Below are 18,567 nucleotides of genomic sequence, written 5' to 3'. Positions count from 1 at the left end.
AAAAAAAACAGGATTTTTTGAAAGAGGATTAGCAAGATATTTTGAAAGTTGATAAAGTGTCACTATTCATTAGTTGCTTCCTTGTGTGAGTATTCTCATTGTTTAGCGTTTTTAACAGAAGAGGACCATCACAGTTACCTATGGGTAAGTGAAGATGAGTAGTGGAACACTGTCTCTTTCCTGATGCCATTCACATGCTCACTTCTGCTGTGTAATGCTTTGTGTAATTGCAATAGGATGAAATATAGCCATATGCTGTCATTTCTGTGAAACTCCCAGTGGGGTGATGTGTAGCTAACGTGTATGGTCTCTCTACACCAAGGTGACAAGAGAAGTTTCCCTGACTGCAGAGGGTTTCATGCCTGAGGATGGAAGTGGCTGCATCGTGGGTATCGAAGATATTCCAGAGCAGGAGTGCGTGTGTGTGGCTACAGCAGCTGGAGACATCCTGCTGTGCAACCTTGGCACCAAGCAGGTAATGTGGCAGGAAAGACACAGCAATACTGATGGACGTCAAGTGAAAGAATGACACTTAGTTTCTTCGGGAGGCAGCTGTATGTTCATTACATACTGAGATGTAGTTCGTCTCCCTTTTCTGGGTAAATGAGCTGATTTTTGTGGGAGCCTTGAGCAGGATTAAGCACAGAAGATACACTCTGTAAAAGAAATGGAGCTGAAATGGTGGCTTGCCTGTCCACAGCCCTAGTCCTGTGGGTGGGCGTGAGACGACCATGGTGTGTCGGGGTTAGCTCCCAGATTATGGTTATTTGCAGCTCACCTGTTTGGTGTGTATTTGAGTTTGATTTGCAGATACCACTTAAATATACAATCTGTCCCATAAAATATGTCCCATACTGCAACTTATCACGTGTCATAAAGGAATAGGGATTTAAAAAAGATAGGATATGTGAGACTTTTCGTGCACTGATATATGGGTCAGAGTTGAGGTTTAACTTCAGACATTAACACATGGGAATTCTCTAGGTAGGAACCATTATGTCTGTGTTCTGTGGCTGCAGTATGTTTACCCCTGTAGCTGCAGACCTGATCAGGCAGCATTAGCATTAATGCCATACATGCTGACATAAGACAGGGATGCAGAATAAAGCTGTTACTGAAAATGGCCATGGTAGGAAATGCTAATCTCTGGAATACTTGGGCTTTCATACATAAACATGCTGTAGCCATCTTTAGTTAGAAATGTTTCTTCTGTCTTATTCAACACAAAGGGTAAAGTAAGGCTTGTGACTTTTCTGAGCAGCCTCCCTTGGTGACTGGTTGTTTTTGTGCAGGGATGGTGCTGCACTGGTGTTCTGCATTTCTTATGTGATCTTATTTTTGTCTTGCAGGTGGAATGTGTTGGAAGTGTGGACAGTGGTCTGAGTACCATGAGCTGGAGTCCTGATCAAGAGCTTGTTTTGCTTGCAACAGGTATCAACAACAGTCTGTAAGCTTCCTGCCTTTAGGCATGAAAATCACTATGGCCAAAATGTAAAATGCAGTTAAGTTTAAGATGGAAGAAGGAAAAAAAAAAAAAAGTTTTGAAATGGTGACTCAGACTTAAAAAATCCCACCTGATCCTGTATATGAGATTTCATTTTGTGATCCTTGAGGTGCTTTGCTGAGCCAATCAGAACCTGCACGGTCCCGGAAATCCAGGTTTTGTAGGACAGTAGTTAGGCATTCAGTTTTCCCAAGGAAATGTACTTGATGTTGCCTCTGAAACATAGACACTTCTGGGGATATAAAAGATATAAAATCCCCATTTGATTTCTTAGTAACAAACACTGTTTCTTGTTCTTTGGTAGAAATGTATGTGTCACAGGTGCAGCTTAGCTACAGATTTGTCTCACCTAGAAAATAAAGTTAGGCTCAAGTGAAACAGAATCACAGAATGCTTGAAGTTGAAAGGAAACTCTGGACATCACCTGTTCCAGCCCCTTTCCTCAAAGCAGGTTACTTGGAGCAAGTTGCTGGGAACCATACCCAGTCATTTTTGAATAGCTCCAAGGATGGTGACCTCACAACCTCTGTGAGCAGCCTGTTCCTGTCTGCAGCCACTCCCACAGTAAAAATTTGTTTTCAAATATTTTAATGGAATTTGCTGTATTTTAATTTGTGCTTGTTGGCTCTTGTGTTGTCAGTCAGCTCCACTCAAAGTCTGGTGGCTCTGCCTTCCTGTCGCCCACCTCCCACATAAGATATTTATGCACACTGATGAGGTTCCCCTGAGCCTTCTCTCTAGTGCCGTCTGACTTCTCTCAGCCTCCCCTCACATGACAGATTCTCCAAGCTCACTAGTGGCTGACCTTAAACTGGACTTCTTGCCACTGATAGCAAGCTTTTGAGCTTGGCAGTTCAGCTGGTTTTCAGTCCACTTCACTATCCTTTTATTTTTCCCATTCTTCTTGAGTTTGTCTTTGATGATATTATGGAGACAGTGTCAAAAGCCTTATTAGAATCAAGTCAGGTGACATCCTCTGGTCTCTCCATAGCCCAGGTTAGTCATTGTAGAAGGCTATCAGGATGGTCAAGCATGATTTCCTCTTCATAAATCCATGCCGACTGCTCCCAGTCACCTTCTTGTCCTTCATATCTGAAGATAAAATGTTCAGGAATATTGATTTTGAGGTACTTATTTTAAAGGTGGAAGGAGTTTTTTAAGATTCGACCAGGAAGCATGGAGTTGAAAAGAGAGACTTGAAAGTGTTCTTTCATTCCAGTTGGAGATTTTCTGCTTTGAAGGATATGCTCTCTTTAGTATCACACTACCATGAGAAAGATTTCTATGTTGAAGTCCATGATGGAACAATAGGACAACATAGGAGAACATCTGAGGTTTTATTTGTTGGAGATACCATTACCAATACTGCATTTAATGTCTACCCTGCAGGTCAACAAACACTTATCATGATGACAAGGGATTTTGAACCAATTACTGAGAAGCAAATCCACCAAGATGACTTTGGGGAAGGTGAGAGATGCACTGAAATGAAGTTGTTCAAAATTATGTCATTGGCATGTTGTACATGTGTAGAGAGTAAAGAAATGAATCTGAGCAGTTAATGGCCACCAGGAGATGTTTTAGATTGTGTTGCTGCTGGGCAGCTGAAGGGGAGTACTAATATTTCACTTGTCAGCATAAATCCAAGTAAGTTCCCTGTAGTAGGGGACTTTCTGGGCTATGTAAATATTCTGCAGGTTTTTAGTGCTAAACTTGGAAGAAAGGTGTGGGTGGCTTGGAGCTGCAGTTGTGTTCACCACACTGTGCAGAGCAGAGTGGTGCTGTAAATCTTCCACTACAACGATGACTTCTTCCTCAGGAAAGCTCGTTGCTCTTGGCTGGGGTAAAAAGGAGACACAGTTCCATGGATCAGAGGGAAAACAGGCAGCGCATCGCAAAGCCACGGTAGTATTAGTTCTCTTACGGTAGTCACATGCTGTCTCTGGGAAAACATGTATGAAAAGAGTTTGTGCTATTCCTGCAGTGCCAGTTTGCCACTGCCTTTCTGGTAGTTGTCTTCATAGGCTTCTTCTGTTTGTTTCTGTTGTTATTGGAAATCCACTGGTTTTATCCTCGTCCTAATTCAGGACAACAGCTGGAAGTACTTAGGACTGCTCATAGAGAGCTCAAAGCAAGAGGATTTGCAAGCACTAGTGCTTGCAGAGGTAAAGCCACCCTTAAATCAGCATGACATTTTTTTCTGAATGTGTGCTGTATACTAATATGTTCTTATGACCCAGAGAAACAGCAAGCAGTTTGTCTGAGAGGAGCAGAAATAACAGTCATTCGAGCTCCTGAAAGGCAAGGGTGGAAGGATTTGGGCTACTGTGCATCACCAGTCCTGTGAGGCAGTTCCATGTGCCTGCACATTTTAGCTCTACTTCTTTGTCTGACACTTCTTGTTTGGATCTCATTGTCTCTACTTCTTATTCAGTGAAAAGTCAGGTAGCTAAAAACAGTCCACTGCTGGATTTTTCTTGTGTTTAAGCTTCAAAAGTAAAACTACTCTGCTGAAGCCGGCAGGCTAGAGTGCAGAGACATAAAATGTGGCCTGTTCCAGCTTTACTGTTAGGAGGGGCAGAACAAGGCTTGGCTGTATCTAGAAAAATATGCCTAGTTTGGCAAAGTTAAACCTTCAAACAACTGTCTCTTTTTATGTATTCTGTTGAGATTTTTTTTCTGTGTTGTTCTACAAAGAACCTGTTTTCCTTGAAGAACACTACTTCTCCTCCCAGCCTCCTTCTGCCACACAGACTGCCTGGATGGCATGCCTTTCTCACCTTCCTCCTTCTGTGGGGTTCTGACTCCTGGCATCGGTCACAACCAAACCCTGATTCACCCTTGTGTCCAGCTTATGCACAGCTGGTCTATAAGCAGAGACCCTGGTGGAGGGGAGGGACAGTGTCTGATCATGTGAATAGCTGTCAGTCGTATGCACTTGCAGGAGGAGGAGACTGAACTTACAGAGAGTTTTAATTTTAGTGTTCCCTAAAATACTCTGAGTTATGAATTTTTAACTTTGCAGCCTTGAATTTTTTTTAATGGATTGATTTCATGCCAAGGCTCTTGAAAGAGCTGTCTTGTCTTTGAACAGACTACATTGCTAACAGTTGCCTTTCTAAGCTTTGATATGACTTTCTTCTGTGTGACTTCAGGAGGTGTCACCTACTTCAGCCTGGGATGATGGCAGGCCTCGGGTGACGTGGAGAGGAGATGGGCAGTTTGTTGCAGTGAGTGCTGTCTGTCCAGAGACAGGTATGGGACCAAATTTCTTTCACATACCAACAAGTAAGAGACTTCTTAAGCAGAACCTAGGCAAGTGAAGAACTGGCTGGTGTTCGTGGTCTCTTAGCCACTTAAAGCAAGGGTGAGTTGAGCTGGTTACTTGCTCTTCTCTCTGTTCTGGTATTCTCAGAGGCATTTTATAGACAAGATCTTTAGAACATTTTCTTTGCAGTTTGTTTTTCAGTCTGGTGAGAAGCCAGAAAAGATTACTACTGAGTAGTCATCTGAACTTCTTTCACTGGTATTAAATCACCACTTAAGCTCTAAGCAATCTCTGATGGGCTCCCAGTTCCAAATGGATTAATCTGTTTTAGTGGCCATGTCCACCATCCCTCATAATAGCAGTCTGGCCTTCCACACTTTTCTTTAAATACTGGTAACATTTTTATCTAGGTTTTGCCCTGAAGCTAAAAAGGTGATGGACACATACTTTTCGTGTAAGACTAGTTTAAATGTATTGGTCAGCATCTTGAACTGTACCAAACTGCACTCCTCATACACTAGTTTGTGGTTTCACTGTCAGTGATTCACATTAGGGCGGGTCTTACATTTATAGGGAGAGGGAAGTGGCTATGACTGAATTACATCAGTCTGAAATTCCTGCTTAGTTCCTTTAGCATCACTTAATTACTGTGGGAGAACCTTCACAAAATTAAAATGTCTTCCCAGTGCTTTCTTAGACCTTTGTGTCATTCCTCTCTCAACCTGTAGGTGCTCGGAAGGTCCGGGTGTGGAACAGAGAGCTTGTGCTGCAGTCAACAAGTGAGCCTATCTCAGGCTTGGAACAAGCACTGTCGTGGAAGTGAGTAGCAAAGCAGTCTGCATGCTGGCAACAGTGTTGCTTTTTTATTCCCTGCTCACAGTCTTTGATCAGCATTGATTTAATTTCTTGTGTGTTTATTTTTCCCAAAACTTGAAGAAAGCTTTCTTCTGATCTAGCACGAGGAGGAGTAGCCCTTTAAACCCTGAAAATCCTAGTGCTTGAATTACACAAGGGAAGAAGGGATAGATTCTCTGCACAGTCTCAGTATCAAGTGTTTCTGTGTTCAGCTGTATGAGTAGGAATATCACAGGTCTCTTTGCCAGTGCTCAATTGACTCACTCAGCTGAGGATGTCGTGAGCCCTGGAAAGTGTCTGTGCTGGACCTATGACTTTATGCAGCACTGAGGAAGATACATCCTCTGCTGCCTGTTTCTTCAAGTCTCTGGAGAAAATGAGAGGGGATTGGTGTTTAAAATGACAGCTAGTGATTATGTGAGCAATCACTTTTCATTTGGCTCCTTTTTAAGGCCCTCTGGAAACCTGATAGCATCCACGCAAGAAAAACCCAACAGACATGATGTGGTTTTTTTGGAGAAGAATGGACTTCTTCACGGGGAGTTCACCCTCCCATTCAAGAAAGGGCAGGTCAAAGTAAGTGCTGTGTCTTTTTTTTCTTTCATTAGAGTATGATAGGGAGGAGGACTTGATCTTTTCCAGATTCTAGGAGGAAGTTTTTAACTTAACACTTAGGGCTGGTCCTAGTGGAAAAAATTACCTGGAAAGGGACCAGTGAAGAAGCCTGTGGAGAAGCCTGTGGAGAAGATGCAATGCTCCCTGCAGGCTCATAGTACAGAGACAAATAGAGGGGGATTGTAGCCCTGGGGTACTTCTGGCCCCTGTATACTTTCTAACAGGCAAATGCTTCAGAAATGCTGTTCAGGATGTCAGCTGTTGCAAGAGTGGGGTGAAAATAAAGGGAAGAAAATAGCAGTGAGAAGTTACTGCTAGGGTGTTACTTCAGCTTCTGACTTTGGATGCTGAGAGGTCTTCTGGAAGTAATTCCTCAGTGCTAAGTAAAGCAAAGAGAAAACTGGTGTCATGTTTGTGGTTGTGTTGCCTCTTCAGCTGTGTGGAACCACGGTGGGAGGCTCTGCTTCAGGGCACTGCTCCAGCCCTCGGGAGCTTTACAGTGCACGAGGGCTGTGTTAGTGTATTAATCCATACACCTTACACTGCCGAAAATAAAGAGCAGCTCGTGGTCTCGCGAAGCAATGGAGAGTATATCCACTCTCCACAAAAGCAACAATGCCCATGACAGCTGTGTTTGTTTCTGCAGGTTAATGAGCTGCTTTGGAATGCAGATTCAACAGTCCTGGCAATATGGCTGGAAGACCTGAAGGGGGAAGACTGCAACCCAAACAGTTATGGTGAGAGCACTGTGAGGCTTGGGCTCTTACACTTGCCTGCAGATGTGGCTACAAGTGGGCATTCCTCTGCAAGTGTAGGAGACCCTGTGGAGGCTTGCCTTCAGTTTGGAGACCCTGAGGCAGGTCAGGAAGAACAGGCAGTTCAACCTGAGCTCAAAGCATCTTCCAGGCTGCTGTGACTGGACATGGTAGTAAAATGGAGTCCTAAAGGTTTGCACCTTCATAAACATGAGTGCCTTCTCACAAGGGGAGCTTGAAGAATTCTAGGATTGACTCTTTTGCACAAAGTCTGTTTCATTGTGCTGGGTGTTGTGTGACACAGCCCACAGGCTGAAGGCTGGAACTACTGTCTTCATTGCACTTGACCCAACGCTAGAAGAGCAGTGGTGGTGGGAAGGGTTTGAGATGGATCTCAAGTAGTAGTCAGTAGTAACCATTTGTTTTCCTGTAGTTCAGCTGTGGACCACAGGGAACTATCACTGGTACCTGAAGCAAAGTCTGCATTTTGGTAGTCTGAAGGAAAACCAGTTGGTGTCACTGCTGTGGGATCAAGAGAACCCATACAGACTGCACGTACTCTGCCAGGGTTGGCAGTACCTCTCCTATGACTGGCACTGGACCACAGACCATGGAGTGGGAGAGGATAGCCAGCATGTGGCAAATGTGGCTGTCATAGATGGAGGTAAGCACTGGGACCGCTTTGCAGCTCAAGGGTCAGAAGAGGTGTCATTTGGACCACACTGCATGGGATTATAGTAGTTGTGTTTACTGTTGCTCCAAAGCTGTTAATGAGCTTCCACCATATAACTGGTGGAAGTTTTCAAAGGTGGTTCAGTGGAGATAACCCGTTAAGGGCACAGCAACTGTATTTTCCTGTAACATTGACGCTACTTTCAGTAAGAACCTAACAAGACCCTCACTGACATTTGGGCTGAATTACAGCTTTTTCTCTTCTCTTCCACAGATAAAGTGCTTGTCACAGCTTTCCAGCATGCTGTGGTGCCTCCACCCATGTGTACCTATGAGATCCAGCTCCAGCAGGCAGTTAATGAGGTTGCATTTCACACAGATCCCAAACACAGTGGAGACATGGCTATCCTGGATGCTGATAACAAGATCTCTCTGTACAGATACGGTGAGGGCATGTTGCACTGTCTTGTTAGGGGAAACCCTCTGTCCCTGAGAGCAGTACCCTGGGGGACTAGTAGGCTGGTGGTCACTCAGGTCTTTAGTGGTCAGGAGCGAGATGTGTCTGGTTCACTTGTGGGCTTAACCTCAGTTCTCTCACCTCCCATAGTTTGGGTAGCACAGGAGCACTCTGGTGGTGCATTAGCTGTGTGAGAGGGCAGCTTTCAGCCCTTGGCTGTGTGCTTATGCTGATAATATCCCCCTGCCTAATCTGGGCATGAATAACGTGCAGCAATTGGTATCATGTAATCTGTTCTGGTGGCATGTTACTGATTAGCATTGGAAATGTCTGGGAGTATCTACCTAGGATCTGTCTAAGATACCCAAAGCAATCCTGTATGCAGTGTAAAATGTGAGACAAGACACTGTCGCTGCTGCCTCTGAGTTTTGTGTTGTGGCATTATGAGGTAACTGTGTTCCTCAGGGTAAAATGAGGATTAGGTGTTTCCTGGACATGCAGGGATGGTATTTTTTGACTTTTATAATTGTTTCCTGTAACACCTACCTTTTTTGATAAGGATGCAGATGGAAGTGGCTCTTCTGGCAGGATCTCTAAACTCTGGTTTGTTCTTTGTTTGCTAGGACAGAACACAACAAACGACCCCACTGTCAGGTTTGGAGCTGTGGGTGGAAATGGATTTAAAGCAGCTGTGGAAATACCGCACCTGGATAAAACCTACAGGTGATATAGAACTAGTACAGTTGTAGTGGGGAGAAAAGGATAGTGCCTGGCTGGATGTTTTAGCGGTCACAGCTCTGACCACTTGTGTCAAGATTTTAAAGAGGGTGTCAGGTAACGTTTTCGTTGCGCTGACACTGTGGCTGGAGCTAATGCTAAGGATCAGGCAACACCGTGAACAGCTTATGCTGACAAGTGCCCTGACTGAGGTCTTCATCTAATAGGAGCAGTGACAGTCAGTGGGAGCACTGAGGTGGCCTTTCTTGCGCCTGGTGCTCTTGGCATAAGGGTGTGGCACCTTGTGCTCCTGCTCTCAGGGCCAGAGGAATGGCTGTGCAGAGCCCAGGCCCTTGATCACAGCACAGCAAGGAACAGAGCTGCTTGCGTGGACAGTGACAATATGAAGAAACCCACCTTGCTCTGCATTTGTCCCTGTACACCGTTGGTGTGGGAGCAGTACTGCCTAGGGAAAATAGGGGGGGCTGTCTGGGTCTCCTCCTTCATCTCTAGCTAAGCCTGTGGCAGGATTCATGCTTTGGGTGACTCTGTGCACTGAAGCCCTTCTAGGCGTGCTCCGTGTCTGAACAGCCAGGCTGTGCCTACAAAGACTTTCACCTCTCCAGTGAGGTGGCCTACTGAAATCAGGTTCTTATTTTGTCTCTTATTTTGTGACAGAGTTGATATGGGCAGTGACAACAATGAAATGATGAATCCTCTGGCACTCAGATTTCTCACGTGGCTGCCAGATGACAGCTTCCTCGTGGTTGGTCAGGGTCAGCATGCTGCTCAGTCTGTCCTTCACCATCTGACTGCAGTGCCTCACGTGGCTGGAGCTGAAGAAGAGCACCTGAATTTACGGTACTAGAGATCTGTCACCTGTAGCTGAAGTCTGAGGGCACCTCTGGGCAGTGATGAGAAGAAATGCAGTCTCTCATGAAACAAGCAGCCAGAAGGCTGTGGATTGGGGCATTTGGCTGTCTTCCAGCAGGAGAATCACACAGCTGAAGCTGCCTGCTGGTCAGCACTAGCCTGTAGTCCTAATGCCTGCACCCAGTCTGACAAGAGGGTGTGTGCTAGGATGCCTGTGTCAGTACAGGATAGGTCTGTTTTTTGTCTGAATTTCAGGCTTATCCAGGGGGTCTCAGCTGATCCATTCTGACCTTCTCCCACAGTTACCGAGGTCCAAACGGGGACTGGTAATTCTTGTTATTCCTGGCTTCCTCCTCACCTGCTGTGCTTTCTGGGTTCAGTTGAACTAAAACTGGGTCACAAAAGGAAGCCATGTGGGGTACAGAAATCTGCTTCCCAAAAGGATCCTGAGGGTTACTGAGGGTAACCCCTGAAGATCAGCAAAGACAGGCTGATTTGCATAGGAACTGTAGATTATAACAAAAGAAGTGTGGGCTCTGCAATGCTGTAAGTGGCTAGCACAGTTAGCCAAATGCCTGTTGGCTCGAGTTTCTGATGCTCTGTGATGCAAATCCCAGCTGACATAGGTGTGAAAAGGCTGCAGAACATCCTTACATGAAAAAGGTATCTGCCCATGCTGGAAATGTGCATCCTTCTAGCCACAAGAAATGCAGGATCTAGCTGTTAAATTTCTCTCCCATGACTGATGTTCTCTGTCTTCTGTGTCGTCGTCCAGGTTGTCCCTGCCTGTAGATGGAGAAGTGATCAGCCTGTGCTGCAGCCCAGTGACAAAAACTGTAGCTCTGCAGCTGGCTAATAAACAGATCGTGAAATACCTCTGGGGTAAGCTGGGCCCTGTTAAAGTACCTGGTCTGAGTTGCACTTATTGCAGATTCTCAAAAGGTTTAATGAGGTGACTTGACTTTCAGGGAGGTTGGTGACTCTTGCTGATGGTTGGTCCTGCATTTCATGCTCATTCTGCTCCCAAAAATGATCTAGAGTTAGTGATTTGCATCAGAAAGCAGTTAATGTTGAGAATGGTAGTTTAGACTCTGTGATTTGAAAAGATCACTGGTGTAGTGATTTCAGAAGTGCTGACCAACTGCCACGTCTTTGGCAGTTCTGTCTTGTTGCACAGTGGGATAAAGGTGCTGCTTAGCCCCTAGAAGTTACCACCTTCTTGTCTGCTGTGTCTGCCAGATGGTGTAGCTTATTCCCAGTTCTGGTTTTCTTGTTACACGTCACGTGGTTGTAATATCTGAATCTTTGGTTGCCTGAGGAACAGTTCGATCTCCTTTGCTCTTTAGAGGCATCTACTCCAGTCCTTGAGCCCTGGAGGAGTAGCAGTGGCTCTGCTGTTCGGTTCCCCTACCCGTGCGTGCAGACTTCCATCATGATGATCAACGGTGAAGTAAGTAAAGCTGTAAGCAGGTTAAAGCTCAGTTAATCTGTGTCAGATGTGCACCATGATCCAATGAGACCTCTTGACAGTGTTCTTCATAAGGCCCTGTGCAGAGCCAGGAGTGTATCTGTGCTTCTCTTCGAGTATTTCTGATGGCTTGCGGTTAACACTCAATCTCCTCGTTCTATGAATACAGCAAGTAATGTCATTGAAAAGTGACAAATGGCAGACTTAAAAAACCCAGCAGTCACAGCCCTGCTCTTTTTGAAAACAGCATTTTGCTCTGTTTTATCAGAACTTACCCTATTAGCAAATACGGCTGCATTAAGTTCCTGTAGATCTCCTACTACTGGTGATTCCTATTGGAGATGGTTCCTTGATAGTTCCAGCAGCTTAAGAAATGACTAGCTATTTTGCTGGTAGTTTCAGGGTTTTTTTCCTTCAGCATTGCATCTAGGTGAATGCTGTATGGACTTGCTTTGCTCTACTCTGCACTACTGCTTGTCTGATATCTTGGACCAAATGCTGCTGAATAAAAAATATATCTGGAATAGCTTCTGTTTCTACTTTTTTACTATATGGTGTCAGTTACAGGGTAGACCAAGCTGGGTTTCCAGCCAGATGTGTTTAAAGACACTTAAGTAAGCCCTCCTGGTACAGAGGTTTCATGACTTTCTGTCCAGCTTCCCTGAGCAATTCACATGAGGTACTTGGTACTGTAAGTTAATTCAATCCGGTGGTAGTCAATGTGGTGAAACACTGGAGGTTGTGGGTTGTGACACTTACAGCTTATACTTGTGATCCTTTCTGTTAACAGGAGATGATCTTGGGCCTCACAGATCGATGTCGTTTCTTTGTTAATGATATTGAGGTACCAAAGCTTTTGTCCCCCTGTTACATTTCCTTTTCCTCTGCCAAAGGCAGCTTACCTGTTCTGCTCTATACAGTGATAAACATCATCATTTTTCTACAGGTTGCTTCCAACATCTCCTCATTTGCAACATACAATGAGTTTTTGTTGGTGACGACCAACTCCCACACCTGTCAGTGCTTCTCCTTGAAGAACATGTCAGTAAAAGGTAAACCCCTGCTCAGTCTGCCTGCTGCTGGCAACTCGTGGCCATTGCCTTGGAACCACAAGATGTCCCCATTTTTCAAATCCAAACCTGCTTTATTTGGGTCACTCAGCACAACTGCTTAAGAGATGGAGGAAGAGAGCTGCTTTCAAAAATCTGTCGGACAGCAAAGAACACAAGGAGCTGATTTTGTGTACTGCATCCTCCTCCCAGGGAGCAGGATTTGTCCTGTAGTTGTCCCTTCACAGTTTTCAACACTGCATTGTCTCTCCTCCAAGTCCAAAAAAAAAGGCCTGTGTGCTATTTCAGGGTGTGTGGTAGAGAAAAAGGCTCCCAGAAGGAAAAGTTTCTGCTGGCATTTGGCTATGAGAGGTATGAAGACCCTGGGAGAGGCAGGACAACAACTTACTGGTCCTTTACATCTTTCAGTGCTCCTCTCATCTGGTCTTTTGAGCTTTGTGCTCCTTTTGTGAGGAGGACGTGTCTGTACTTTATGTGCAGCAGTGCTTGTCCCTGAGACGTCTTCTTCCTGTCTGGAGCCACTGAAGACCACTGGTGTATTGTTGGCCGAGTTGATCCAGTACGATCTTAGAGGTCCACTTAGGGAGAGCCTGACTGAGCGCTGTGTGCTGATAAATGTGTTGTCTTCAGCCCTTCAGGCTGGCCTGAGCAGTGCTGCTGTGCCCAACAGTGAGACCCTGCGCAAGGTGGAGCGAGGGTCGCGCATCGTCACCGTTGTGCCCCAGGACACAAAGGTTGTGCTGCAGGTCAGTGCTCTGCCCACGTCTGCTGAGGTCTGCTACCAGAGGGTGTAGGGGGGCTGTCTCGGTGGGCAGCTGGCCAACCTGCAAAAGATGTGTGCGAAGCCACAAAGTTGCTGCCTTGGACTGCTGCAGCACAGTGCCTCACAAATGTCCAGCTGCCTGGCTGGGAGATTTGGGGCATGGCTGTGGGAGGTAGGTTCATCACAGGAAGCTGGGTACGTACGGAACTGGGAAGGGTTATTCAAAATTTCCTAAAGGCTGAGGTAGCGTAGTGCTACATATTGTGCTCTCTCTTGGTGAATCTCAGACTCGCCTCCTAGTTCTTGCTAGTACAGCTAGCAGCCTTCCACTAGGCTCGGCACTAAGTTTGTCTGAAGTGCTGAACTTGCTCTTCAGAACTGGCAGAGGTTCACTAAACAAAGGATGTCATTTGAAAGGCATCTCTAGAGGTGTGTAGCCCGACAGCCTCCTCAGAGCAGGGCTAATCTGAAAGTTTGGCGAGGTTCCTCTGGGTCTTCTCTGGTTGATTGAAGTCCAGCCTCCGGAGGAAGACGTGTTTCTCAGCTGAGAGAATTTTCCGGTGTTTTTCCACAGGCACTGAAATTGCATGTCCTGTGAAGTGAACTAACAGGGTGGTGCACCTGCAAGTAGCAGACAGGCCTAGAAAACTGGTCAGTCCTTATTATGCCTTCAGTGCAGGCAGAGTAACTACTAACAAACAACTGTGTGGTTCTTGTGTTACAGATGCCAAGAGGAAATCTGGAGACTGTTCACCACCGAGCTCTGGTTCTTGCCCAGATTCGGAAGTGGCTAGACAGGTAAATAGCACTGGTGTGTTCAGGTCTTCCCTCATCCAGTCTGAGCTGTCAGAGGCTGGCCTGGTTTTGTTGTGCTGGAGATAGAAAGGAGCCTAAACTCACAGGAATTGGCTTCATTAGTGTGAATGAAACTGTTTCTGAGGCTACCGGCTAGAAGTCCAGCTTTCAGTGGTCCCAAGTGCTTCTCACTTCGCCACTGAAGGGCTTATGTATGTGCTGAGACTGTGTGGATGAGAGGGATCTTTGTCTTCTCCACTCTCCAGACATCTCAATCATTTAATGATGAAGCTTGCTGGTTTTCATGTTTTATTTATTTAATTGATTTACACTGAAGTTTTCTGAAACAGAAGTTGGTCTATTAGATTAAAATGTGGTTCTCTGTTCTAAGAGAGGAAGAAATAATGCAAGACCTGTATTGCTTCCTCAGCCTGGTGTGCTGGTCTGTCCTGCTGCAGATACTGGCAGTGAACAGGATTGACCTTGCACAATTTTTCTGGAAGGCAGTCTACATGGCTTACTGCCTACTAGGCTGTTCCCTCACTTGGGGATCTGTGCTTAGTTCTAGTCAGTTGCATGTATTTGCAGCTACTGCACCAGTCCACTATCTAAACTGTCCCACTTGCCTCATTCCCCCAGGCTTATGTTCAGGGAAGCATTTCAGTGTATGAGGAAGCTGCGAATCAACCTCAATCTTCTCTATGACCACAATCCCAAGGTAAGTGTTCAATCCCAGTTGTGTTCTTTTCTATATCCATCTAGCCTCGATTTTAGTGACATTGAACAGAAAGTTCAAAAGAGTAGATGGTACTGGTAGCTCTGCTTTCCACAGAGGTGGCTGCTCTGCATTGCAGCATCCTCATGTAGGCAGATTGCATTTAGCTTCTCCTTCATCTTGTACATTCAGAGAAGGTTTTTGAATTTGGTTTTGTACTTAACATACCTGTTCAGAATAACAGCAGTAATACTCTTGTTCGTTTCAGGTGTTTCTGGAAAACACAGAAACCTTTATCAGGCAAATAGAGTCTGTGAACTATATCAACTTGTTTTTCACAGAACTGAAGTGAGTATATAGAAGTGTGCATATAGTCAGAGGCAGTACATTGTTTTGTCAAAATAGTGGCGGTGGGTGCAAGGATTCAGTCAGAAGTCTGGCATGTTGGTTCATAAAGACTCAAGTAAGCTCAGCAGTTCCAGGGACTCTCAGTGTGCCTTGAGGCTTCCAGCTTGCAGGCAGACATTAGATTTTCCAGCAAGGGATTAGTTCATCATATGTCTGCTTTTACCTGTCTTATCCTTTGCTGTACAGGGGTAAAGGTCAACAGAGAAAGTTTTGTTCCCTCATAAAAAGGAGCAAGATAACACTGCTTATGTAGAGCCTGAGACCAAGATACTTCCTTAGGTTTGCAGATCAGGTCCCCTGACTTCTTTGGGAAAGATTGAGTGACAAAAGGCTTTAGGACGTTGGTAGCTTCAGAACTTCTCAGGCTTGCTGGAGCAAATAATTATTTAGAAGCTGGAACTATCACTTAGCCATGTTGTTTTATTTTCAGTTTTGACCTGACCTTAAATCTTTGTCTAGAAATAAAAGCAAATTATCTAAGTTTCAGAAATGCTCTCTGCACCTCCATAGTAGATTTACTAGAAGATAGCTGTATCTTGAAAATCTTGCCTTCTTGGTTTAGTAGTTGTTCCAACCAGGTTTTTTCCAATGTGTCTTTTGAGTGAGAATTGATTGGCTTGGATGAGATGCTGGAGAGCTTTCTGTGGCAGGTTTTGCTTCAGTACTGAATGACATGAGCTATTTTGTTGAGTAGTTATTTTCTGCATGCATTTGGGTTTCTTAATATTAGTGTCTGTGCTGGGCTGTGTGCTGGACTGTGCTGATATTCTTGTATTATCTGTTTTTATTTAGAGAAGAAGATTTTACAAAGAGTATGTACCCATCTCTGAATGGTAGCAGTAACGCTCAGCCACACCAGCGTCCTGACCAGAAAAAAGTAAACCTCATATGTGATGTGATGAGAGTTGCCATGGAGCGCATTGACCCTCAAAAGTGAGCATTTTCTTACTGTAGGTGAAGGAACCATGAGAGAGGTTTCTAGTTCAGCATTTGCAGAAAGCAAAGCTGTCTTTAACACAAGAAATTTTTTTGTCACATTATTTTGCTTTGGATCCTTTGAGGTGAGCCTGTGCTCCATAAAACCTGTGTAGCCATACCTTCCATCTACTGAGGATGCTGTCCTGAAAACCACAATATAATTCCACAGATAGCAAAACAACTTTTAACTACAAGAATTAAAGTAGTAGATGCAGGGTCCTTATAAGGATTTAAGAAATACACTCATTTTAGGAACCATCTGTTTGGCATAGAGGACAGAGAAAGACGAGCAAGATTGTCTTCTTGGGGAGGTGCTGCCATTTAGAACAGGTTGGCCTTTTGGAAAGATCTCAACTGTTCCATTTGAGAATTAATTACTTTTGTAAATCTTCAGCTGTGTATTTCTGAATAATTGCCTTTTTTGGTAACTGTCCTCCTTGGATGAATCAATAAGAGGCAAGGACAAAGGATGGGAAAGTAGGCTAATAACCGTGGTTAGTGAAGCAGTGGTAAACCATTGTTGTTAAACCACTATGTGAAACAGTGGATAGAGGAGCAACAGGTGGTGGGTCACTGCTGATCCCTGAAAATGTAGGCACTTTTCAAACAGTTTGGGAAAACAAAGTATCCACTTAGCTGGGAAAGATATTTTGAAGTAGTATGTATGAAATGTATGAAAGTAGAAGTAACCTCCTAGAAAGCTTTCCTTTTATAAATAAAGACCATTTTTATACCAAAATTTGTCTGGAAAACTGTGTCCAGCTGTCTTAGCTTTTAGAGAGAGGTGTTCTCTCTCCATTTTGCTGGCTGGCATGGTAAGGAGACACATTCTACTCAAAACACACCTCCAGTCTTGTGACATGGCTGGGGAGACAGGCTGAATAAAAAAATCTGGTGTATTCTGTTCTTTTCCATTTTTCCTGCCTCCCTTTAAGAAGGTTGACTGACTTGAGTATTTATTTATTTATTTATTAGTAAAAATTTACTAGAACTTGCACAAACTGTGCTAAAATAAGAATAAGCAGTGTTTCTGCCTCCTGACTTTTTCATTTACTGGTTCTGTTTTCTTCAGATACTGTCTATCAATACTGACAGCACATGTAAAGAAAAGTCCTCCAGAACTAGAAACTGCTCTCCAGAAGGTTCATGATCTTCGAGGTATTGTATTAGAAACTCCAAACTTTTGTGAATGGGTGGCGTGCAGGAGCTCTCATTGTAGGAGTGGTTCACCCTGAAAATTATTTTCAGGTGGCTGTTCATAGAGTCAGCCAGAAAATAGAAATATACTTGAAACTAGCTGTGCATTAATGGAACAGCAACATACCAGCTAAGATACTCATGCCTTAGTTTGATGAGCCCTCTCTGGTATCAAGGATGTGCTTGATAATGCATCTCTCCCTCAGAGTGGGGTTCCACTGGTGAAGATTTAACTGATCATATGCTTCCTTACCTTCTTACAGAGAGCAGTACTCCAGATGGCAGAGCTGTGAGTGCAGAAGAAGCACTGAAGTATCTGCTTTTCCTTGTGGATGTCAATGAACTATATGACTGTTCCCTGGGGACATATGACTTTGACTTAGTCATCATGGTGGCAGAAAAGTCGCAAAAGGTCTTGGCTTATAGTTCCAGCCAGGAACTGGTTTTTTTTACTTTTGGGTTCTTTTGGGTCAGCCCACATGTTTTGTTAGTTGTAGCTCTTTACCCCGGTAGGATTCCAGTTGCTCAGAAATCCTGTGTGTGCTTGGGATAATGCTGGGAAGGTGACATGTCTCTGCATCCCTTAGTGCTTCTTGAACACAGCTTTGGAAAGTTGGTTGTGCTCAAGGTGATACAGGGGTCTTTTAGAGCAGCGTGGCCAAGTACTTCTGGGAAAGGGAGGGGCTGTGGTCTGAAGTGTTGTGACTGCATGCCTTGTGTTCCCAGTCCTGTACTCTGATTCTTGCTTATTTGGTGGTGGACATAATAATAGTATGTATCTTCCAGCAGGTTTAATTTGAAAACTCTGAATGGAAACGCCGATGAGGACCTTCAGAGTTCCCTAATGCTACAGCAGAACGTGCTGTCCATCGGTTAAAACCCCCTGTTCATGTTCACACGAACCTTTTACAACCTTTGGTCTGGGGGAGACTGATCAGCTTTAGAGCTGTGAATTTATATGTGATAATATCTAATAGAAAATAGTATTTGATGTGATACATAACCTTGAATTTTAAATGTCAGCAGCCTTGATACTGCTGAAGTGTGTGATGGAACCTGGTAGTTTAAGTCAGTCATTTCTGGCAACAGTACGTATACAGAGTTGATTCTTTAAGGTGGCTTACATAAAACCCACAGCCTTTTTAGTGGCAGAGCATACAATTTCTAATATGGGACTGTCCGTTCTTGAAGACAAAAGCAAATAAGGATCTTACCAGATAGGTGTAATGAGTTTTTATTATTCTTTGCAGGACCCAAAAGAATACTTGCCCTTCTTAAATACCCTCCGGAAAATGGAAGCCAATTATCAGCGATATACAATAGACAGACACTTGAAGAGATACACAAAAGCTCTTGGGCACCTCAGCAAATGTGGTAGGTGTTCTGTACATGCAGTATCTCTAAGGGGACATTCTGTAGTGAAACATTTCTGTTTTGGGGAGTCTTTTGGGGATAAT

At 44.4% G+C, this 18,567-nt stretch overlaps 1 protein-coding gene across 1 annotated transcript in view; it reads left to right on the top strand.

Moving 5' to 3' along the window:
* Positions 1 to 322: 322 nt before the first annotated feature.
* IKBKAP (inhibitor of kappa light polypeptide gene enhancer in B-cells, kinase complex-associated protein) overlaps positions 323 to 18,567 on the top strand; it is a gene marked incomplete at its 5' end in the record, with an annotated part of 28,085 nt that continues 9,840 nt past the window's right edge. Inside the window, 24 exons of the mRNA XM_008943611.1 lie at positions 323 to 475; positions 1,350 to 1,431; positions 2,894 to 2,974; positions 3,324 to 3,409; positions 4,660 to 4,759; positions 5,501 to 5,591; positions 6,080 to 6,203; positions 6,889 to 6,979; positions 7,431 to 7,661; positions 7,944 to 8,114; positions 8,750 to 8,849; positions 9,522 to 9,704; positions 10,492 to 10,598; positions 11,063 to 11,166; positions 11,975 to 12,028; positions 12,131 to 12,236; positions 12,885 to 13,000; positions 13,742 to 13,815; positions 14,452 to 14,530; positions 14,796 to 14,875; positions 15,728 to 15,868; positions 16,986 to 17,071; positions 17,374 to 17,522; positions 18,361 to 18,484. Of these exons, the coding sequence (XP_008941859.1) occupies positions 323 to 475; positions 1,350 to 1,431; positions 2,894 to 2,974; positions 3,324 to 3,409; positions 4,660 to 4,759; positions 5,501 to 5,591; positions 6,080 to 6,203; positions 6,889 to 6,979; positions 7,431 to 7,661; positions 7,944 to 8,114; positions 8,750 to 8,849; positions 9,522 to 9,704; positions 10,492 to 10,598; positions 11,063 to 11,166; positions 11,975 to 12,028; positions 12,131 to 12,236; positions 12,885 to 13,000; positions 13,742 to 13,815; positions 14,452 to 14,530; positions 14,796 to 14,875; positions 15,728 to 15,868; positions 16,986 to 17,071; positions 17,374 to 17,522; positions 18,361 to 18,484 (2,713 nt within the window). The remainder of the gene's footprint in view (positions 476 to 1,349; positions 1,432 to 2,893; positions 2,975 to 3,323; positions 3,410 to 4,659; positions 4,760 to 5,500; positions 5,592 to 6,079; positions 6,204 to 6,888; positions 6,980 to 7,430; positions 7,662 to 7,943; positions 8,115 to 8,749; positions 8,850 to 9,521; positions 9,705 to 10,491; positions 10,599 to 11,062; positions 11,167 to 11,974; positions 12,029 to 12,130; positions 12,237 to 12,884; positions 13,001 to 13,741; positions 13,816 to 14,451; positions 14,531 to 14,795; positions 14,876 to 15,727; positions 15,869 to 16,985; positions 17,072 to 17,373; positions 17,523 to 18,360; positions 18,485 to 18,567) is intronic.

Source organism: Merops nubicus, unplaced genomic scaffold (assembly GCF_000691845.1).
Source record: "Merops nubicus isolate BGI_N331 unplaced genomic scaffold, ASM69184v1 scaffold31547, whole genome shotgun sequence".
Classification (NCBI taxonomy): domain Eukaryota; kingdom Metazoa; phylum Chordata; class Aves; order Coraciiformes; family Meropidae; genus Merops; species Merops nubicus.
Note: the sequence above shows the minus strand (reverse complement) of the source record. Positions and strands in the feature narration are given on the sequence as shown.